The sequence below is a fragment of the Rana temporaria genome, chromosome 3 (genome assembly GCF_905171775.1).
Source record: "Rana temporaria chromosome 3, aRanTem1.1, whole genome shotgun sequence".
Classification (NCBI taxonomy): domain Eukaryota; kingdom Metazoa; phylum Chordata; class Amphibia; order Anura; family Ranidae; genus Rana; species Rana temporaria.
The window spans coordinates 19,540,235-19,564,295 of record NC_053491.1 but is presented as its reverse complement, the minus strand read 5'-3'; the positions used below and the strand labels follow the sequence as shown (position 1 = coordinate 19,564,295).

Here is a 24,061-nt window from a genome sequence, read left to right as displayed (position 1 = left end):
CAAGTGGCCCAATCTGGCAAAAACAAACAGAAGGGGTTCCATTCTGCTCTGTCTGGCTGGTGATGTGCATTAATTAATCATTAATCATAGAGAAAATGTGCAATTGCTCCTTCAGCATCGGTCGCACTCCCACGGATGGCTCATTGGTTTCATATTTCCAAATTTGACAGCATATGCTGATTTATGGCACATTATATACTGCATTTCTACTCTTGTTCAGTGGAGTTTATCGAGCTTTTCTGGGTTTTAGGATATTCTGTAATCCGATGCCCTCTGTCTTGCATTGTTGAATTTCTTTCCTATGTGGTGCTGATTTGAAGCACCCTGGAGACATTCATTAATATGTTTGGCCCAGGTATGCGATTCTGACACTTAATTTGTTTTATTCATGCTTGCAGAAATTGGAAAGCTGAAAGAACTTCAGACGTTAGACCTCTCCACAAATCACCTTGTCACTTTACCAGAGAAGTTGCACTTGTGCCAGTCACTGCAGTACCTGACCGTAGATAGGAACTTCCTGTGCAGCATTCCACGCCACCTGTGCCAGCTAGCCAGTCTTAATGAGCTTTCCATGGCGGGCAACCGGCTGGCATCCCTGCCTTTGGGTGAGTATAGAAAGGACTTGCTGTTGGTTTGCTTTATGTGTCAGTATATACAGTAATACCTTGGATTACGAGCATAATTCGTTCCAGAAGAATGCTTGTAATCCAAAGCACTCGTATATCAAAGCGAGTTTCCCTATAGGAAATTCAGTGGAACCTCAGTTTAAGAGTAGCGTGGTTTGAGAGCGTTTTGATTTGCGAGCAACTTTTTATTTATTTTTTAATTCTAAATCGGTTTGTGAGTGTTGACTCGCAAGACGAACAGAATTCAAGATATATAGGCCTGCAGTACCTCATTTGGCCTGAGGTATGGGGGCGCAGGAGCCGAGCCAAAGTGTCCTCTGGCCTTTTCGGCCGTTTTCGGGGCACTCTCTGGTGCCCCTCCACCTCTGGACGCATTCGGTATTGCATCCCATTGAAATAATTGCGGAATGAATTATTTTAGTTTCCATTGACTTTAAAGGGAAAACTCGCTTTGATATGCGAGTACTTTGGATTACGAGCATTCTCCTGAGAACGGATTATGCTCATAATCCGAGGTTCAACTGTAATGGAAAGTCAGATAATCCGTTCCACAGCCGCTGCTTGTTTATGCAGTACCGCATGTGGTCAGCGGTGCGGGTGCGCCAGAGAAGCTCGGAGACATTTGGGAACGGATAGGTAGATTCACGTACATTGCCCTAAACTTGCGGCGGCGTAGCTTAGCGTGTTTAGGCTACGCCGCCGTAAGTTAGCTAGGCAAGTACATGATTCACAATGTACTTGCCTGTATGTTACGGCGGCGTGGCCTAAAGCGGGCGGGCGTAAGGGCGCCGAATTCAAATGTGTGTAAGGGGGGCGTGTTTTATGTTAATAAGGCTTGACCTTACGTTTTTGACGTTTTTTTATTACTGCGCATGCGCCGGGCGCCTATATTTCCCAGTGTGCATTGCGGCACACTGGGAAATACGGGCCTATTGATTTCGACGTGGACGTAAATCGATATTCGCGGACGACTTACGCAAACGACGTAAACATTTTGAATCTCGAATCGGGAACGGCGGCCATACTTTAACATTGCTATTCCATCTAATAGATGGAATAACTTTAGGCCTGATAATGGCTTACGGAAACGGCGTAAATGTACTGCGGCGGCCGGGCGTACGTTTGTGAATCGGCGTATCTACTCATTTACATATTCTACGCCGACCGCAATGGAAGCGCCACCTAGCGGCCATCCGAAATATTGCAACCTAAGATAGGATGGCGCAAGCCGTCCTATCTTAGATATGTTTAAGCGTATCTCTGTTTGAGAATACACTTAAACATAAGTCGGCTTAGATTCTGAGTTAGGTCGGCTTATCTACTGATAAGCCGGCCTAACTCTTACTGAATCTACCTACGAGTGTGCCTAGCTGGTATAAACAAGGCCAAGAAAAAATCCAAGAAAAAAATATCATAGTTTACTTACTGACCAGCCCGTGGACAACCGAATCAACCTGTCTAACAGTAGGCGTCTGCACACATTTGCAAATACATGCGTAAGCTAGAGAGCCTCGCCAAGGCACCGTGGTATCTGTAGTTCCTATCACTGACTGATGAGTGACTCCACAGTGGAAGCACATGCATTCTGATGAGACGTTGGAAGGCAGATGGACTGAAGGGAGCCCAACCCTTCTTAACCACTTCCCATCCGCCTGTCGAGTTTTTACAACCACAAGGTGGCTCTAAAATGCCGGGAGGCCGTCAATATATGGCCTCCGGCGACGCGTGCCCGCCACGTCACTCAGTTGCCGATGTGCCTACAAAATATCCCCTATTTTGTAGGCGCTATAACGTCTGCGCAAACCAATCACTATACGCTTATTGCGATTTTTTTTTTTTTTGACCAAAAATATGTAGAAGAATACGTATCAGCCTAAACTGAGAAAAAAGGTGTTTTTTTTTGTTTTTGTTTTTTTTAAATCGGTATATTTATTACAGCAAAAAGTAAAAAATAGTGTTTTTTCTCAAAATTTTCGCTCTATTTTTGTTTATAGCATAAAAAATAAAAACCGCAGAGGTGATCAAATACCACCAAAAGAAAGCTCTATTTGTGGGGGGAAAAATACGTCAATTTTGTTTGGGAGCCACGTCGCACGACCGCGCAATTGTCATTCAAAGAGTGTCAGCGCTGAAATTTCGCCTGGGCAGGAAGGGGGTATATGTGCCCAGTAAGCAAGTGGTTAAAAAGGTACAGGTGCACACTGAGCACCCAGCACAATGACTGCAAAGGTGTGCTTAGCTGGTGCTTGATAACTTTGTGGGGGAGGTTCTCTGACTGGGTGAAGACAGAGAACCGTGTTCCTGCTCAACAGGAACACAAGATCTCTGTCTTTCACTGCCAGTATGGCGATCTGCCTTGTTTACATAGGCAGATCGCCATTCTGCCTCTTTGGGGAACGATCGCAGGTGGCCGGCGGACATTGGGTTCAATCAGGCATCCTCTGTGTACAATCAGCGCGCAATCGTGTCTCTGGCGGTGCGTGCACGCCCCCCAGTGTCTATTGCACAAAGTGATGTACAATAGAGCCGACCTGCCGCAATACAAGTGTGGTAGGTGGTCGACAAATGGTTAACCACTTAAGGACCGCCTCCTGCACATATACGTCAGCAGAATGGCACGGCTGGGCACAAGCACGTACCTGTACATCCTCTTTAAGTGCCCAGCCGTGGGTCGCGGGCACGCGACCCGATCCAAAGCTCTGTGGCTGCGGGACCCGCGGACCCGATCGCCGCCGGAGTCCCGCGATTGGTCCCCGGAGCTGAAGAACGAAGAGAGCTGTGTGTAAACACAGCTTCCCCGTTCTTCACTGTGGCGCTGTCATTGATCGTGTGTTCCCTTATATAGGGAAACACGATTAATGACATCACACGTCCAGCCCCGCCCCCCTACAGTTAGAAACACATATGAGGTCACACATAACCCTACAGCGCCCCCTAGTGGTTAACTCCCAAACTGAAATTGTCATTTTCACAGTAAACAATGCATTTTTATAGCATGTTTTGCTGTGAAAATGACAATGGTCCCAAAAATGTGTCCAAATTGTCCGAAGTGTCCGCCATAATGTCGCGGTCACGAAAAAAATCGCTGATCGCCAAAATTAGTAGTAAAAAAAAATATTTTTATAAAAATGCAATAAAACTATCTCCTATTATGTAAACGCTATAAATTTTGCGCATACCAATCGATAAACGCTTATTTTTTTTTTTACCAAAAATAGGTAGAATATGTATTGCGGAAAGAAAAAAATTGTGCGTCCCATGCAGAAAAAGCTTATGATGTATGGTAGCGGCTATACTGAGTAGACACTCCCCCAAGTACGTTTTTTTTTTTACGTATTGGCCTAAACCAGTGATGGCGAACCTGTGGCACGCGTGCCACAGCTGGCACGCCGAGCCCTCTCTGTGGGCACGCAGCACGCCGCCAGGATAGCAGAGGGAATCCCCCAGCAAGGCAGTCACTTGCACTGGCGGAGCAGGCACGGAGGAGCTGACTCTGTTCCTATCGCGAGTGCAATCAAGCAGTGTGAGTGTGATTGGGCAGTGGGGTGGCAGATGCGAGTAAAGCCCTCCCTGCATGCAATGAGGGCAGCCCATTGGAAACGACACGGAGGGAGTGTCTGCTCTGTAAGCAGCGTGTGATGCCTGTGTAATGATGTGCATGGAGGAGAATAACTCCTCCCTTCCTGGGCGTGGAGAGCGGCTTCCTGTGCAGGGACTCGGGTGCTGAAGCATGGCAATGTGGAGGACTTTGTACATACACAGGTAGGATAGTGCTATGGGGGAAAGGGGAAATGAGGGGGAGCAAGGACACTGCTGTGTATGTGGGGAGAATGTGAAGGAGCAGAGGACACTGCTTTGGGAAGTGCCTTCACATCACCCCCCCCCCCCTGATCCCTGTACATGCATCCATCTCTGATTTCTGTACATGCATCCATCTCTGATCCCTGTATATGCATCGATCCCTGTACATGCATCCATCCATCTCTGATCCCAGTGTATGCATCCATCTCTGATCCCTGTATATGCATCCATCCCTGATCCCTGTACATGCATCCATCCATCTCTGATCCCAGTGTATGCATCCATCTCTGATCCCAGTGTATGCATCCATCTCTGATCCCTGTATATGCATCCATCCCTGATCCCTGTACATGCATCCATCCATCTCTGATCCCAGTGTATGCATCCATCTCTGATCCCAGTGTATGCATCCATCCCTGATCCCTGTACATGCATCCATCCCTGATCCCAGTACATGCATCCATCCCTGATCCCAGTGTATGCATCCATCTCTGATCCCTGTATATGCATCCATCCCTGATCCCTGTATATGCATCCATCCCTGATCCCTGTACATGCATCCATCCATCTCTGATCCCATTGTATGCATCCATCTCTGATCCCAGTGTATGCATCCATCTCTGATCCCTGTATATGCATCCATCCCTGATCCCTGTACATGCATCCATCCATCTCTGATCCCATTGTATGCATCCATCTCTGATCCCAGTGTATGCATCCATCTCTGATCCCTGTATATGCATCCATCCCTGATCCCTGTACATGCATCCATCCATCTCTGATCCCAGTGTATGCATCCATCTCTGATCCCAGTGTATGCATCCATCTCTGATCCCTGTATATGCATCCATCCCTGATCCCTGTACATGCATCCATCCATCTCTGATCCCATTGTATGCATCCATCTCTGATCCCAGTGTATGCATCCATCTCTGATCCCTGTATATGCATCCATCCCTGATCCCTGTACATGCATCCATCCATCTCTGATCCCAGTGTATGCATCCATCTCTGATCCCAGTGTATGCATCCATCTCTGATCCCAGTGTATGCATCCATCTCTGATCCCTGTATATGCATCCATCCCTGATCCCTGTACATGCATCCATCCATCTCTGATCCCAGTGTATGCATCCATCTCTGATCCCAGTGTATGCATCCATCTCTGATCCCTGTATATGCATCCATCCCTGATCCCTGTACATGCATCCATCCATCTCTGATCCCAGTGTATGCATCCATCTCTGATCCCAGTGTATGCATCCATCTCTGATCCCTGTACATGCATCCATCCATCTCTGATCCCATTGTATGCATCCATCTCTGATCCCATTGTATGCATCCATCCCTGATCCCTGTACATGCATCCATCCATCTCTGATCCCATTGTATGCATCCATCTCTGATCCCAGTGTATGCATCCATCTCTGATCCCTGTATATGCATCCATCCCTGTACATGCATCCATCCATCTCTGATCCCATTGTATGCATCCATCTCTGATCCCATTGTATGCATCCATCCCTGATCATGCATCCATCCATCTCTGATCCCATTGTATGCATCCATCTCTGTTCCCAGTGTATGCATCCATCTCTGATCCCTGTATATGCATCCATCCCTGATCCCTGTATATGCATCCATCTCTGATCCCTGTATATGCATCCATCCCTGATCCCATTGTATGCATCCATCTCTGATCCCAGTGTATGCATCCATCTCTGATCCCATTGTATGCATCCATCTCTGATCCCATTGTATGCATCCATCTCTGATCCCAGTGTATGCATCCATCCCTGATCCCTGTATATGCATCCATCCCTGATCCCTGTACATGCATCCATCCATCTCTGATCCCATTGTATGCATCCATCTCTGATCCCATTGTATGCATCCATCCCTGATCCCTGTACATGCATCCATCCATCTCTGTTCCCATTGTATGCATCCATCTCTGATCCCAGTGTATGCATCCATCTCTGATCCCAGTGTATGCATCCATCCCTGATCCCTGTACATGCATCCATCCCTGATCCCAGTGTATGCATCCATCTCTGATCCCAGTATTCTGAGCGTAACACACTCCTTTGAAAAAGCACAACATGTTTTTTCTGGGCAGAATTGTATGTTTTTGGTCCCTTAGGGCTCATTCAGTCAGATGATCAGTCCCTTTCTCTGTACAGAGCAGTTGGTAGGTTTAATTTCATGTTGGCACTTTGAAAAAAATAAGTTGGTTTTGTGTCGCTGTTTGGGCACTCGGGCTCAAAAAGGTTCGCCATCACTGGCCTAAACTGAGGAAATCATTTTTTTTAAAATATTTTTTGGGGGATATTTATTTATTATAGAAAAAAAAAAAATAGTGAATTTTTTCCAAAATTGATGCTCTATTTTTGTTTATAGCGCAAAAAATAAAAACCGCAGAGGTGATCAAATACCACCAAAAGAAAGCTCTATTTGTGGGAAAAAAAGGACGCCAATTTTGTTTGGGAGCCACGTCGCACGACCGCGCAATTGTCAGTTAAAGCGACGCAGTGCCGAATCGCAAAACCTGGCCTGGGCATTTAGCTGCAAAATGGTCCGGGGCTGAAGTGGTTAAAGTGACGCAGTGCCGTATATGCCAAAAATGGCCTGGTCATTGGGCAGCTAAATCTTCCGGGGGGCGGAAGTGGTTAAAGTGACGCAGTGCCGTATATGCCAAAAATGGCCTGGTCATTGGGCAGCTAAATCTTCCGGGGGGCGGAAGTGGTTAAAGTGACGCAGTGCCGTATATGCCAAAAATGACCTGGTCATTGGGCAGCCAAATCTTCCCGGGGGGGCTGGAAGTGGTTAAAACAGAAAAATACACTTTCTGCTATGTAGGGGTTAAAAGGGAATTTCCTATTACTTCAAAGTTGGATGAAAGCCCCGGCATGTGACTCTGCATCCCCCGAAGGCCAGGAGTTAATGCATGAGTCATTTTTATCACTACCTTGGCCTCCTCCCTGCAATGTCTTTTTGTACCTCATCACTATGCTTTTGGCAAGGTTCTGCCTCTACGCAAACATCATTTTCGTTTTTTGTCCCTTCTGCGCAGTTAGCAGAAGTTGCCATATTTGGACTTGGCGTGAGTCTGGCCATCAGCACTTGTCCGGTCTGCAGCTCAATGTAAATCACAAGCATTGCTCTCCAGACAATAGAGCTGCGGCTGCCAACATCTGAGCTGCGGCGATAAAAAATAATGTGTTGAGTTACAGCCAAGAAGAGGCCGGCGGAGTGACAGCACATTGCAAGAGATGAAAAAAAAAAAAAAAAAAAAGCCTCTCCGTAGAGGGTGAGCATAAGAAACGGACACACGCCAGTTAACCACTTAAGACCCGGACCTTTAGGCAGGTAAAGGACCCGGCCAGTTTTTGCGATTCGGCACTGCGTCGCTTTAACTGACAATTGCGCGGTCGTACGATGTGGCTCCCAAACAAATTTGGCGTCCTTTTTTTCCCACAAATAGAGCTTTCTTTTGGTGGTATTTGATCACCTCTGCGGTTTTTATTTTTTGCGCTATAAACAAAAATAGAGCGACAATTTTGAAAAATATATATTTTTTTATTTTAGCATTATAACTATCCCCCAAAAATATATAAAAAAAATATTTTTTTTCCTCAATTTAGTTTGATACTTATTCTTCTACATATTTTTTGTAAAAAAAAAATCGCAATAAGAGTTTATTGAGTGGCTTGCGCAAAAGTTATAGCGTTTACAAAATAGGGGGTATTTTTATGTCATTTTTTTTTTACTAGTAATGGCGGCGATCAGCGATTTTTTTTCGGTACTGCGACATTATGACGGACACTTCGGACACTTTTGACACATTTTTGGGACCATTGGCATTTTTATAGCGATCATTGCTATAAAAATGCATTGGATTACTATAAAAATGCCACTGGCAGGGAAGGGGTTAACACTAGGGGGCGGGGAAGGGGTTAAGTATGTTCCCTGGGTGTGTTCTAACTGTAGGGGGGGTGGACTGACTAGGGGAAATGACTGATCGCTGTTCATACATTGTATGAACAGACGGTCGGTCAGGCATTTCTCCCCCTTACACACACAGCTCCCGGTTCTCGCTCTGTAATGATCGATCGCGGGTGCCGGCGGTGATTTTTGCTATAATAAATATCCCCAAAAATATACAAAAAAACATTTTTTTTACTCAGTTTAGGCCGATACGTATTCTTCTACCTATTTTTGGGGGGAAAAAATCGCAATAAGCATTTATCGATTGGTTTGCGCAAAATTTATAGCGTTTACAAAATAGGAGATAGTTTTATTGCATTTTTATAAAAAAAAATTTTTTTTACTACTAATGGCGGTGATCAGCGATTTTTTTCGTGACTGCGACATTATGGCGGACACTTTTGGACAATTTTGACACATTTTTGGGACCATTGGCATTTTCACAGCAAAAAAATTGTTTACTGTGAAAATGACAATTGCAGTTTGGGAGTTAACCACTAGGGGGCGCTGAAGGGGTTATGCGTGACCTCATCTTTGTTTCTAACTGTAGGGGTGTGTGGCTGTAGGTGTGGCATCATTGATTGTGGTTCCCTATATTAGGGATCACACGATCGATGACGGTGCCACAGTGAAGAACGGGGAAGCTGTGTTTATACACAGCTCTCCCTGTTCTTCACCCCCGAGGACCGATCGCGGGACTCCAGCGGCGATCGGGTCCCGCGGTCACGGAGCTTCGGACCGGGTCGCGTGCGCGCGCCTGTGACCCATGGCTGGGCACTTAAAGAGGACGTACAGGTACGTGCTTGTGCCCAGCCGTGCCATTCTGCCAACGTATATGTGCAGGAGGCGGTCCATAAGTGGTTAAAGACATTGGTCTATCAAACTTGCTAGAACATCATAGTAAGAGATTCTGTACTAAAAGATGAGAAGACTTTACCCTTCAGCCTAAAGCCGAAAGACAAAGGCCCAGATTCAGGTAGGGGCGCGCACTGATACGGCGGCGCAGCGTATCGTTTTTACGCTACGCCTCCATAAATTACTGGAGCTACGCTGCATTCACGAAGCATTTGCTCCGTAATTTGCGGCGGCGTTTCGTAAAAGGGGCCGACGTAAGCGCGCGTAATTTAAATGATCCCGTAGGGGGCGTGGATCATTTAAATTAGGCGCGTTCCCGCGCCGCACGTACTGCGCATGCTCCGTCGGGAAAATTTCCCGACGTGCATTGCGGTAAATGACGTCGCAAGGACGTCATTGGCTTCGACGTAAATGGCGTCCAGCGCCATTCACGAACGAGTTAGGCAAACGACGCAAAATTTGAAAATCGTGACACGGGAACGACGTCCATACTTACCATTGGCTGCGCCTCCTAATAGCAGGAGCAGCCTTACGGCGAAAACGACGTAAAAAACGAGCACCGGCCGGGCGTTCGGTTGTGAATCGGCGTTAGTATGCAATTTGCATACTCTACGCTGACAACTACGGGTGCGCCACCTAGCGGCCAGCGTCAGAATGCACCCTAAGATACGACGGCATAAGAGCCTTATGCCAGTGGTATCTTAGGCTACAGCCGGCGTATCTAGCTTTCTGAATACAGAAAGTAGATACGCCGGCGCTACTTAGCAATTACGCTGCGTATCTATGGATCTACCCCATTGATGTTTATGCATGGCTGGGATTTGCTGATCCTGTGCGCCGGTGACCGTTTTCTTTTACCTTTTGATCAGAATAATTAGGATAGGTCTCAACCTCTATTAATGTCTTAGTACTTTCAATGTAAAACTAATACTTTATCCTGTTTCATCTGTAAACATGTTACTGTATGCATGGAGTGTACATGTTTCTTCAGTATTTATGTGGAAGAACAGCTGCAGCTTGCGTAGTTTTTACTACTGAAACCTGAACTCGAGGGAAAGGTAAAATGCTCCCCTCTACTGCAAGGCCTTGTTTATACTTGCCTCCTCACTGCCTATTTTAACACCCTTAGGGCTCATTTACACTTGCTTTGGCTTCAACACACATTAAGGCATCTACCGCCTCAACACGCTTTTATGATGTGTTTTTGATGCTTCGTGGTGCTTCGATGAAGTATCGGTGAGCTTTGGTGAGGCTTCGGTGAAGCTTTAGTGATGCTTTCTTGATGCTCTTTTGAAGCTTTGGAGAGGAGTATAGAAGTATGCGGTGGGCAGTATGTGCAGGAGAGTATAGAAGTATGACAGTGGGCAGTAAGTGCAGAAGAGGAGTACATAAGTATGAAAGTGGGCAGTATGGTCAGGAGAGGAGTACAGAAGAGTGACAGTGGGCAGTATGTGCAGGAGAGGAGTGCGGAAGTATGAAAGTGGGCAGTATGTGCAGGAGAGGAGTACAGAAGTGTGACAGTGGGCAGTATGTGCAGGAGAGGAGTGCGGAAGTATGACAGTGGGCAGCATGTGCAGGAGAGGAGTACAGAAGAGTGACAGTGGGCAGTATGTGCAGGAGAGGAGTACAGAAGAGTGACAGTGGGCAGTAAGTGCAGGAGAGGAGTACAAAAGTATGACAGTGGGAGGTATGTGCAGGAGAGGAGTACAGAAGTATGACAGTGGGCAGTAAGTGCAGGAGAGGAGTGCGGAAGTATGACAGTGGGCAGCATGTGCAGGAGAGGAGTACAGAAGTGTGACAGTGGGCAGTATGTGCAGGAGAGGAGTGCGGAAGTATGACAGTGGGCAGCATGTGCAGGAGAGGAGTACAGAAGAGTGACAGTGGGCAGTATGTGCAGGAGAGGAGTACAGAAGAGTGACAGTGGGCAGTAAGTGCAGGAGAGGAGTACAAAAGTATGACAGTGGGAGGTATGTGCAGGAGAGGAGTACAGAAGTATGACAGTGGGCAGTAAGTGCAGGAGAGGAGTACAGAAGTATGATAGTGGGCAGTATGTGCAGGAGAGGAGTACAAAAGTATGACAGTGGGAGGTATGTGCAGGAGAGGAGTACAGAAGTATGACAGTGGGCAGTAAGTGCAGGAGAGGAGTACAGAAGAATGACAGTGGGCAGTTAGTACAGGAGAGGAGTGCGTTTTGGGGGGTAAAATGGCCATCCAGGAATATCATTGGGTCCTGTGGAGGGGTGAGAAGGCAGGGATGTCAGTGGTGGGAGACAAGATGGGGGGTGTGAGGGCACAAGGTGGTCAGACAAACAGGAATAAAGAGGAAAAATCGCTTCTGATGGCAGAATCGCCCACTAGCAACACAAAACTACACATTTAGGTAGGCCAGATTAAAATGGAAAGTATGTTGACAAAGCAAAGCTTTTATATGATTAAATATATTATTATTTATTTTCTTTCTTTTTGCATTTAGATTTGGGAAGATCTCGAGAGCTGCAATACGTGTATGTGGATAATAACATCCAGCTGAAGGGTCTCCCTTCCTATCTCTACAATAAAGTGATTGGTTGCAGCGGGTAAGCCATTCCCTTTTCCACATATATAGGTAGATTCAGAAAGAGTTAGGCCGACTTATCAGTAGATAAGCCGACCTAACTCCGAATCTACGCCGCCGTATGTTTAAGAGTATGCTCAAACAGAGATACGCTTAAACATATCTAAGATAGGATGGCTTGCGCCGTTCTATCTTAGATTGCAATTTTTCGGATGGCCGCTAGGTGGCGCTTCCATTGCGGCCGGCGTAGATTATGTAAATGAGCTTGTACGCCGATTCACGAACGTACGCCCGGCCGCCGCAGTCGAATTACGTAGTTTCCGTAAGGCCTTAGGCGGCCTAAAGTTATTCCACCTATGAGGTGGAATAACAATGTTAAAGTATGGCCGCCGTTCCCGCCGCGAGGTTCGAATTTTTTACGTCGTTTGCGTAAGTCGTCCGCGAATCGGGAGTTACGTAGTTTACGTCCACGTCGAAATCAATAGGCCCGTACGGCGTACTTAGCCACAATGCGCACTGGGAAATGTAGGCGCCCGGCGCATGCGCAGTAGCAAAAAACATGAGGTCAAGCCTCATTTCCATACAACACGCCCCCCTCCAACCAATTTAAATTAGGCGCCCTTACGCCCTCTGCTATTACACTACGCCGCCCTAAGTAAGGAGGTAAGTGCTTTGAGAATCACGTACTTGCCTCTCTTACTTAAGGCGGCGTAGTGTAAACACGCTAGACTACGCCGTCTTAACATTGCATGGCCGTACCTGAATCTACCTAATAGTGTTACTTAGGACTCGTTTTCTGCATCCTTGTGCAATAAATGTTGTACTGTGTATGTGTGTAATTTAGATAATTTTGCACTTCCTAAAAGCTTTTGTATTTACATTGACATGTAGTCTTCTGCTGTTAGCAGTTTGCCTCATTCACAACAACTGTGGTGTGGTGGCTACTGTGATGTAAGGTGGGAGGCTTTGATGGGGACCCTGATGTAAGGGAAGCTTTTTTGTAAGGGGGACTTTGATGCAAACCCTGATGTAAACGGGGATTCTAATGGGGACTTTGATGTAACATGGATTTTTTTTAGCCCCAAATATCTCTAAGATATATGAAGTGGTCCCTGTGCAGAAAAGTTTGGAGGCCCCTGGTATATACACTATATTACCAAAAGTTTGGGGACACCTGCCTTTACACACACATGAACTTTAATGTCTGTAGGGTTTAATATGAAATTTTCCCACCCATTGTTACTATAACAACTTCAACTCTTCTGGGAAGTCTGTCCACAAGGTTTAGGAGTGTGTCTATAGGAAGGTTTAACCGTTCTTCCAGAAGCGCATTTGTGAAGTCAGGCACTGATGTTGAACGAGAAGGCCTGGCTCGCAGTCTCCGCTCTAATTCATCCCAAAGGGTGTTCTATAGCAGGGGTCTCCAAACTTTTCAAACAAACGGCCAGTTTATTGTCCTTTAGACTTGAGGAGGGCCAGAATGTGGCCAGCAGGGGCAGAAAATGTCACGGGCCTGGCATGAATGAGAATAAATATGGCTTTGGTTTGGGGTCAATAGGAGTAGTGTCACTATTAGTAAGAGGAATAGTATCCTATCATTGGTATCGTGGAAGAAATCGTGCCCCATCGTTGGTGTCAGTGAGAGGAATAGTTCTTCATATCAGTGGGAGGAATAGTGCCCCAAGGGCCGGATAAAGGCTAGTAAAGGGCCACATCTGGCCCTCGGGCTATAGTTTGGAGACCCCTATTCTATCGGGTTGAGGTCAGGACTGTGTAGGCCAGTCAAGTTCCTCCACCCCAAACTCGCTCATCCATGTCTGGAGGGGGGATTATGGTGTGGAGTTGTTTTTCAGGGTTTGGACCTGGCCCCTTAGTTCCAGTGATGGGAACACTAAAAATGATTGTAAAGTCTTGCTTTAAGACCCCTTTCACACTGAGCGTCAGCGGTAAAGCTCTGCTATTTTTACCGCCGAGGCTGGATTTGCGGTGCATTTCGACCGCTAGCGGGGTGCTTTTCACCCCCGCTAGCGGCTGAGAAAGGGTTAAAACTTCCAGCAATGCGCTGGTATAGCCGCGCTGTCCCATTGATTTCAATGGGCAGCAGCAGTGGAGGAGCGGTAAACACACAGCTCCTTCACCGCTTGCGGCTAGCAGGACTTTTTTTTACCGTCCTGCTAGCTCAGTGCCCTCAGTGTGAAAGAGGTCCTAAAAAATAAAAAAAATAACAAATATGTTATACTTACCTCCTCTGTACAGTTGGTTTTGCACAGAGAAGCCCAGATCCTCCTCTTCCCGGGTCCCTCTTCGCTCATCCTGGCTCCTCCCACCTAATGAGTGTCCCCATAGACCAGTGGAGATGCATGGAGATTAGGGGGCCGGTGCAAAGAGATTAGTGGGGCAGCGCCCTTGTGCCCCATATAGACAGGCCACTGCTGATGTAAAGGCAGGTGTCCCAATACTTTTGGTAATATAGTGTGTGTGTATATAATATAGTTGTTTCCTCAGCAAATTTGGAGTTTTTTTTATATGCAGTGCCAAGTGTGGAAATGTCTTGCGGATCTATTGGAGGTGTTTCTTGTGAGTTCCTGTTTAGAACGCTACCGAGTCTGTTTGGATGGAGGCCAAAGAACGATCGCTATTTTCCACTGCAAAGTGATTGGAAATGGCTACCTGCGAAGAGCTTGGCGCAGATTTTCTAATAAAGAGCCGGCTTAGTTTCGTAGAACTCTAGATGCCTCTGTCAGAGAATTCCAGGAAAGAAAAGACACCTCACGATGTTTAACAGTTTCCTTCCTTTCTTCCCTCACAGCTGCGGCTCTCCCGTTCCGGTATCCGAAACAAAGCTCCTTTGCTTCACCTCTGGACCGCTCAGCGTCCATCTGCCGGCCGAGGTGAAGGGCATCGGATTGCCATGTGATTCAGTGTTGCCTCTACAGGAACTGGCACTGCGTTCTCTTCATGCTGCACTATGCTCCTTCTTACCAGGTGAAAGCGCCGTCTTCGCACATTCGTATTTCTGCGGGACTGACCAATCTCGCACAAGGCTACATGGGATTTATGTAGATCAGGGATATGCAATTAGCGGACCTCCAGCTGTTGCAAAACTACAAGTCCCATCATGCCTCTGCATCTGGGTGTCATGCTTGTGGCTGTCAGAGTCTTGCTATGCCTCGTGGGACTTGTAGTTCTGCAACAGCTGGAGGTCCTCTAATTGCATATCCCTGATGTAGATCATGGGTGTTGTTTGAATGCTCTGGCCCGGTTTCAGAAAGAAGATACGACGGTGTATCTCCTGATACGCCGGCGTATCTCTGAGTTCCGTCGGTCGTATCTATGCGCCCGATTCAGAGAATCAGTTCCGCATAGATCTCCCTAAGATCCGACAGGTGTAAGTGACTTACACCGTCGGATCTTAGGCTGCAATCCCACCGCTGGCCGCTAGGTGGCGCTTCCGTTTGTATACGCGAGGAATATGCAAATGAGGAGTTACGCCGATTCAGAAACGAACGACCGCCCAGCGCTTTTTTTTTTTTTACGTCGTTTGCGTTCGGCTTTTTCCGGCGTATAGTTACCCCTGCTATATGCGGCGTATCCTATGTTAAGTATGGCCGTCGTTCCCGGGTCGAATTTTGAATTTTTTTACGTCGTTTGCGTAAGTCGTTCGCGAATACGGATGGACGTAATTTACATTCATGTCGAAACCAATGACGTCCCAGCGACGTCATTTAGAGCAATGCGCGCTGGGAAATTTTACGCAGTTCGTTCGGCGCGGGGACGCGCCTGTTTTAAATTTTACACGCCCCCCACCCGCGGAATTTTAATTCCGCCGGGGGATTTACGATACGCCGCCGCAAATTTACAGGCAAGTGCTTTCTGAATAAAGCACTTGCCTCAAAAACTTGTGGCGGCGTATCGTAATTGAGATCTAAAGATCCGCTAACCTATCTGAATCTAGCCCTCTGTGTTTTTTATATTTGAGCATTAGATTGGGAATTGTTTCCTGATAGTTCCATTTATATGAAGTTTTGCGGGTTAAATTACTAGACATGAGCACTGCCGAAAAATGTGTTCGTTTTCGTTTATTTATTTTTTTGTTGTTGTTTTGTTTTTTTCGGGTGATTCAGTATGATTGCAATTCGTAAATTTGAAAGTTCATATGTTCGAAAATAAGAAAGAAAATTTGAAAGAATAACTAATAATAACTACCATATATACTGGAGTATAAACTGACCCGAATATAAGCCGAGGCGCCTAATTTTACCACAAAAAAATGGGAAAACTTAGTGACTCGAGTATAAGCCTAGGGTGTCCATGTCCATGCCTCACTGTGTCCATGCCTCACTGTGTCCATGCCTCACTGTGTCCATGCCTCACTGTGTCCATGCCTCACTGTGCACCATGACTAGACTTACGTTTAACATGGGAGTGTATGGAAGGGGTGCCCGGCTTTGAAAAATCGGTGCTCCCCGGCCGTAGGTCCCCTGAACAACAAACTTTGCACACTTGTAGAGGAAGAGTGGGGTTACATGTGTGCTAAGTTTGTTGTTCAGGGGACCTACGTCCGGCTGGTACCGGGTCCCCAAAGTCTGGGAGATCAGGCGCAAAAAGGTGACTCGAGTATAAGCCGAGGGGGCATTTTCAGCACAAAAAAATGTGCTGAAAAACTCGGCTTATACTCGAGTATATACGGTAACTATTAAATTACAGTGCAACTTTGGATTAAGAGCATAATCCGCTCTTGGAGAATGCTCGTAATCCAAAGTACTCGCATATCAAAGCGAGTTTCCCCCACATCTGCCTCATCTGTGCCCACCATTACCACCTGCCAGTGCAAAAAAGGGTCACCTATCAATGCCCACCAGTGGTGCCAATCAGTTCCACCTAGCAGTGCTGCCTATCAGTGTCGTATACCAGTGCCCATCACTGCCACCCATTGGTGCACATCACTGCCACCCATCAGTGCCCATCACTGCCAGCTATCAGTGCCACTTCTCAGTGCCCACCAGCGCCACCTATCAATGCCCTTCAGTGCCACCTATCAGTGCCCATCAAGGCAAGCCCATCAGTGAAAACTCATCAGCGTACATCAATGAACGACAACATTTACCCGTTTGCAAAATTTTATAACAAAATATAAAACGTTTTTTTATATTTTTTTTGGTCTTCTTTTTTAATTTTTAACAAAAAATAGAAAACCGCAGAGGTGATTAAATACCACCAAAAGAAAGCTCTATTTGTGGGAAGAAAACTATAAAAATGTCATTTGGGTACAGCGTTGTATGACCGCCCAATTGCCTGTTAACCACTTAAGACCCGGACCAAAATGCAGGTAAAGGACCAGGCCCCTTTTTGCGATTCGGCACTGCGTCGCTTCAACTGACAATTGCGCGGTCCTGCAACGTGGCTCCCAAACAAAATTGACATCCTTTTTTCCCCACAAATAGAGCTTTCTTTTGGTGGTATTTGATCACCTCTGCGTTTTTTTTTTCTTGCGCTATAAACAAAAATAGAGCGACAATTTTGAAAAAAAAAACAATATTTTTTACTTTTTGCTATAATAAATATCCCCCAAAAATATATAAAAAAAACTATTTTTTTTCCTTAGTTTAGTCCGATACGTATTCTTCTACCTATTTTTGGTAAAAAAAATCGCAATAAGCGTTTATCGATTGGTTTGCGCAAAATTCATAGCATCTACAAAATAGGGGATAGTTTTATTGCATTTTATTTATTTTTTTATTACTAATGGCGGCGATCAGCGATTTTTTTTTTTTCGTGACTGCGACATTATGGCGGACACAATTTTGACACATTTTTGGGACAATTGTCATTTTCACAGCAAAAAAATGCTATAAAAATGCATTGTTTACTGTGAAAATGACAATTGCAGTTTGGGCGTTAACCACTAGGGGGCGCTGAAGGGGTTGAGTGTGACCTCATATGTGTTTCTAACTGTAGGGGGGCGGGGCTGGACGTGTGATGTCATTGATCGTGTTTCCCTATATCAGGGAACAGACGATCAATGACAGCGCCACTGTGAAGAACGGGGAAGTTGTGTTTACACACAGCTCTCCTCGTTCTTCAGCTCCGGGGACCGATCGCGGGACTCCAGCGGCGATCGGGTCACGGAGCTTCCGACCAGGGCGCGCGCCCGCAACCCACGGCTGGGCATTTAACAATCACGTACAGGTACGTGATTGTACCCAGCTGTGTCATTCTGCCGACGTATATCAGCGTTAGGCGGTCCTTAAGTGGTTAAAGAGTGGGAGCGCTGAAAGCTGAAAATTGGTCTGGGCAGGAGGGGGGTTTAAGTGCCCAGTAAGCAAGGGGTTAAACACCTTAAAATCGTATTCATTTTCTAATATTTCGGAAGCTTTCATATCTGTTACCTTAATCTGTATCTATCTGAAAATGTGAGGGAAGTACATACTTTTTTTTTTCACTGAATTGCCTTATACTAACCGATATCTTCCATTTGTTTTTTAGATTTGAGTTGTCTGTCGCATATCTCGTTGCCCAGAAGTCTCCTGGAGTTGTTGCAGTGCCCCCTGGGACATTGTCATCGCTGCAGTCAGTCAATGTTTACCATAGTCTATCCCAAGCTCTTTCCTCTGAGGGAGACCCCTATGGCCGGACTTCATCAAGGGTAATTTGAGAGACTGGATCATTTCTGTATATTAAACACTTAACCCCCGGACCATATTGCTGGTCAAAGACCAGAGCACTTTTTGCGATTCGGCACTGCGTCGCTTTAACTGACAATTGCGCGGTCGTGCGACCTGGCTCCCTAACAACATTGGCGTCCTTTTTTTTCCACAAATAGAGCTTTCTTTTGGTGGTATTTGATCACCTCTGCGGTTTTTATTTTTTGCGCTATAAACAAAAATAGAGCGACAATTTTAAAAAAAATGCAATATTTTTTACTTTTTGCTATAATAAATATCCCCCAAAAATATATAAAAAACAAATAGGTAGATTCAGTAAGAGTTAGGCCGGCTTATCAGTAGATAAGCCAACCTAACTCAGAATCTACGCCGACTTATGTTTAAGCGTATGCTCAAACAGAGATACGCTTAAACATATCTAAGATACGACGGCTTGCGCCGTCCTATCTTAGGTTGCAATATTTCGGATGGCCGATAGGTGGCGCTTCCATTGCGGTCGGCGTAGAATATGTAAATTAGTAGATACGCCGATTCATGAACGTACGCCCAGCCGCCGCAGTACATTTACACCGTTTCCGTAAGGCATTATCTGGCCTAAAGTTATTCCATCTATTAGATGGAATAGCAATGTTAAAGTATGGCCGCCGTTCCCGCTTCGAAATTCAAAATTTTTACGTAGTTTGCGTAAGTCGTCCGCGAATAGCGATTTACGTCCACATCAAAATCAATAGGCCCGTGCGGCGTACTTAGCCGCAATGCACACTGGGGAATGTAGGCGCCCGGCGCATGCGCAGTAATAAAAAAAAAAACGACAAAAACGTGAGGTCAAGCCTTATTATTATAAAACACGCCCCCTTACACACATTTGAATTCAGCGCCCTTACGCCCGCCCGCTTTAGGCTACGCCGCCGTAACATAGCAGGTAAGTACATTGTGAATCATGTACTTGCCTAGCTAACTTACGGCGGCGTAGCCTAAACACGCTAAGCATACGCCGCCGCAAGTTTAGGCATCCGTACTTGAATCTACCTAAAATTTTCCTCCGTTTAGGCCGATACGTATTCTTCTACATATTTTTCGTTTAAAAAAATCGCAATAAATGTTTATTGATTGGTTTGCGCAAAAGTTATAGCGTTTACAAAATAGGTGATAGTTTTATGGCATTTTTATTAATATTTTTTTTTTACTAGTAATGGCGGCGATCAGCGATTTTTTTTCGGTACTGCGACATTATGGCGGACACTTTTGACACATTTTTGGGACCATTGGCATTTTTATAGCGATCAGTGCTATAAAAATGCATTGGATTGCTATAAAAATGCCACTTGCAGGGAAGGGGTTAACATTAGGGGGTGGGGAAGGGGTTAAGTATGTTCCCTGGGTGTGTTCTAACTGTAGGGGGGTGGCCTCACTAGGGGAAATCACTGATCGCGGTTTATACATTGTATGAACAGAAGATCAGCATTTCTCCCCCTGACAGGACCAGGAGCTGTGTGTTTACACACACAGCTCCCGGTCCTCGCTCTGTAACGAGCGATCGCGGGTGCCTGGCGGTGATCGTAGTGGCCGGCCCCTAGTGGCCGATTCGCGAGGTGACGTAGAGCTACGGGCTCTCGCGCAGGGGAGCCGACCTGCCGCCGTATAATTGCGGCGGCTGGTCGGTAAGTAGTTAAATAGTTTATTCTATGTTGCTAAAATTGATAATAGCCCCTGGTGACTCCGTTCGTATATGTGCGAGTGCGTTTGCACATGCACACCGCACATTCGGCAGCCAATTCATTCCAATGGACTGCCTCACCCACGAGAAACACGGGAAACTAAAACCTCGACCCTTTGAAGCAATCACACCACTGCTTCTGATGCATGGGGGTGCCAATAAGAATTAATGGCATCCTCGCGTGTCTGCTAAAGTGCAGTGCATTACTCTGCGGGCCGGGGAAAAGTGCGATTTCAGGCGCGTTCCCCACACTTGCAGAGATGTGAACCGCGCCTTAGAAGTGCAAGTACCGCAGCAACCTTCCAAACTTTCCCATCATGGCTGAATCTCAGATTATGAAAGGCAAAACTTCTACATTTCCAACTAGTGTTGAAGTGTTCAGCCAAGTCCTGCCCTATACATTCCTACCAGCTCATTATTATGATGGGTAGCCTCCTTGGTCAAGAGCAATGCGCAAGAAAGGTTAGGTCAAGCAAAACCAAAGAGAATTCCCAGCTCGGCTTGCCAGCCAGTCTGCATCCAACCAAATTATCTTGTCTAACAATATGCGCTAAAAATGGGTTTAGTTTGCAAATACATGCGTAAGCTGCAGAGCCACTTGACGGCACCCCCCGTATTATCTGCAGTCCTAACCAGTGGCGGCTCATCCATACAGGGCGCAGGGGCGCCGCACCCCTAATCAATGCGCCCAGCCCTTAATCTCCATGCAGGGCGCCAAACCCATGGATTCAAACCGTTTTCTTTTTTTGTTTTTTTTTAGCACATGATTAGAGCCGTGCCCACCCACTTATGTGACAATAGCGAATATTAATTCACTATTGTCTTTCTGATTCTCCTCCCGGACAATCAGAAAGTAGGTCCTGCGACCCGAATGGCCAGGGAGTCTTGGGACTCCTAATCATGTCTCAGGACACACTTCTTGTTCAGCCCGGAGGAGAAGTAATGGCCCGGCCCTTTTTTTGCCCCTGCCTTCTATGTTTTAGGTTAGTCTCACGGCCTTCCCGTCCACCGTGGGGGGGGGTGGGGGTGGGGGTGCTTGCACCGATTACAGCCTATCCACCTGTCTCCTCTGGGGGGGTTGTGGATAGCGTAAGTTTGACACCACTGGTCCTGACTCTGAATTTTGAGAGCCTCTACAGTGGAAGCACATCTTCCCCCTTCCCGAGGGGGTTGGCTATTGCGGGGAGGAGCCGAGAGAACTGACCTGGGACCCCAGAACTGGAGGATCAGGGCCACACTGTGCAAAACGAACTGCACAGTAGAGTATGACATGTTTGTTATTTTAAAATAATTAAGCTTTACAACCCTTTTAATGTATAGAATGCACCTTCTGCCTTAACAACCACTTTAACCACTTCCCACCCACCCAACACCGTGACATCGCGGACTTTGAGTGATTATATCTGAATGGTGGGTGCATGGGCATCATTACAGGCATCATTCATATATCTCCTTTTAGAGCCAGCCATTCCCTTCACAATAAGAACAATCATAGCGGCTGTTCAGCTGCTTGATTGTTCTTACAGGCAGTGGTGACTGGGAGAAGGAACCGACCTGCGCAAGATGTTGACCATAGAGATTCACGACAGGCCAGATAGTCCCTGAAGTCTCTATGAGATGCTATACAGCAGGGATATGCAATTAGCGGACCTCCAGCTGTTGCCAAACTACAGGTCCCATCATGCCTCTGCCTCTGGGAGTCATGGTTGATGCTGTCAGTCTTGCTATGCCTCATGGGACTTGTAGTTTGGCAACAGCTGGAGGTCCGCTAATTGCATATCCCTGCTATACAGGAAGCATCGACATATGCGGCTCTGCTCCCTCCACAGCCGTGCTTCCTCTACCGCCGGCTTTATTCAGAACACTGATGCTCTGGGACCCACGATCTGGGCTTGCCAACCTGCTATCCCAGAGCAGAAGGTCACGGGGCACATCAGAGGGCTCTGTGGGCCACTGGTTAGGCAACCCTGTCCTAGTATGTGTGAATGTGAGTTAGGGACCTTAGATTGTTAGCTTCTTTAGGACAGGGACTGATATGAATGTTTATGTAACGATCAGGGGTTAACGCCCTTACGATATTCCATTCCACCAACCCATGACAGCTTCCGACACGCCACAATCCAGCAGATAGGACCCATTGGATTTCCCCCCAGAATAACGAGACACAGCTCTGTTCTCTGGTTCCAAACAGACAGATAGACTTTAATGGTAAACTCAGATTTCTTATATACAGTTAGAAAGCACGCTGCAGTAATCAAATGACACACTCCACCACAATATCACACAATGGGTGCTAACGAGTCCCCCTCAATCCACATCTTAGACAGACTTTCTGACTCCGCGATAAGCTATTCTCACCTGCTACACAATACACATTCCTTTAGTGAACATAAGTCAGACGTCTGACCTTTAGAGTGTGTTAGCTCACAACACATATTAGCATTAATAGAACTTTCACACAATACAGGGTTAGTTAGCATAGCACCATGAAATATCTTAGGAGCCAGACTTAATTACCACAATAGACAAAAGAATGCAATCACAGCAAGCTTTCATCACTACAGCCAGGTAGCTGGAGGCGATTAACATCAATTAACATCTCAACAGTCTATGTTCCACATTGAAGGAGACACTCTATTGACCTGTTGTGTTCAGAATGAACAACTTGTAATATTTCAAGATATCCTGCAATACATGAATTATCATTACTGTCCCATCTCATGTAACTCGAGATATCATTTCTCAGTCATCCTATGCCCCTAGTGGACATAGGATGACCCTAGACTCAAGAGTCATTGGTGAAGTTGAACCAGGAGTACCCCACATCCTTCAAGCGCCTCTGGGTCCCACAGGCCATACCGTTACAGTTTAATATACATGTAATGCACTGCGTGAATTGATGGCACTATAGAAATACCATAAATAAAATACGATGTTGGTTTTTATTTTTTGCAGGAGAACGGCTGTCAGTTTTGTGGCTTACTGCTGCTCCACCCAGTGTCTGCAGACATTTGACCTACTGAGTTGATGCAAATTTATTTTCACCACTAATCTCTGACTGTCCCGTCTTCTGCTGTCCTTTCACTGTACAAACATCGGGAGCGACCCCGGACCTCCGGGATTTGGGAGGGAAAAAAAAGACCTCAACTTTGTCAACAACATCTAGCCGCTATTACACGTTACTGTCCTTCCCACAGACTTCTCCAAAAAGAAACTTTTCTACTTCTGTGTTTACAGATGAATCGCGAATACCACAGGGAGGTGGAAGCTCCTTCTAAAATACTTATGAATGGAGAGATTCAACAGTTCTATCCTTAAGTTTCAAATATGTGTATACAGTTGTTGAAACAAGGAGGGTGAAATGAGGAGATGGTATGATGGACTATACAGGGGTACTGTATGTGTATGGGATAACTGTTGACGAGTGTGTGTATATTATATTTTATATATATATATATATACCGTATTTATCGGCATATAACGCGCACAGTCGTATAAAACACGTACCTTCATTTTAAGAGGGAAGTTTCAGGAAAATAACTTAAATTTTAAATAAAGAACGTTGAAGCAAAATAAGGGTCAGGGCCCATCAATGCAACCTGATCAATGCCCATCTGCAGCTTCACAATTACCTTATTTACCGGGGTATAGCGCGCTCCCGCGTATAGCGCGCACCTCTAAACTTGACCCGGATTCCTGTGAAAAAAAGATTTTTTGTACTTACAGTTTTGGTGTCTTCCGCGGCGTCCATCGGCGGCCTCGTTGGGTCCGGCGTCCGTCTGCGGCTTCGGGTGTCCTCTTCGTCGGGTCCGGCGTCCTTCTGCGGCGTCCTCGCGTCCTTCCCGCTCGTTTCCCG

General features: G+C 46.2%; 1 protein-coding gene across 3 annotated transcripts in view; it reads left to right on the top strand.

Moving 5' to 3' along the window:
* LRRC28 (leucine rich repeat containing 28) overlaps nucleotides 1-23,439 on the top strand; it is an 83,828-nt gene extending 60,389 nt beyond the window's left edge. For 2 of the 3 annotated variants that reach the window (XM_040342344.1, XM_040342343.1), the window contains exons 6-10: nucleotides 399-605; nucleotides 11,743-11,845; nucleotides 14,633-14,808; nucleotides 18,310-18,469; nucleotides 23,161-23,439. In XM_040342344.1, the coding sequence (XP_040198278.1) occupies nucleotides 399-605; nucleotides 11,743-11,845; nucleotides 14,633-14,808; nucleotides 18,310-18,469; nucleotides 23,161-23,233 (719 nt within the window). In that variant the 3' untranslated portion in view covers nucleotides 23,234-23,439. The remainder of the gene's footprint in view (nucleotides 1-398; nucleotides 606-11,742; nucleotides 11,846-14,632; nucleotides 14,809-18,309; nucleotides 18,470-23,160) is intronic. The other variant, XM_040342345.1, reaches the window with a different exon arrangement.
* Nucleotides 23,440-24,061: the final 622 nt, after the last annotated feature.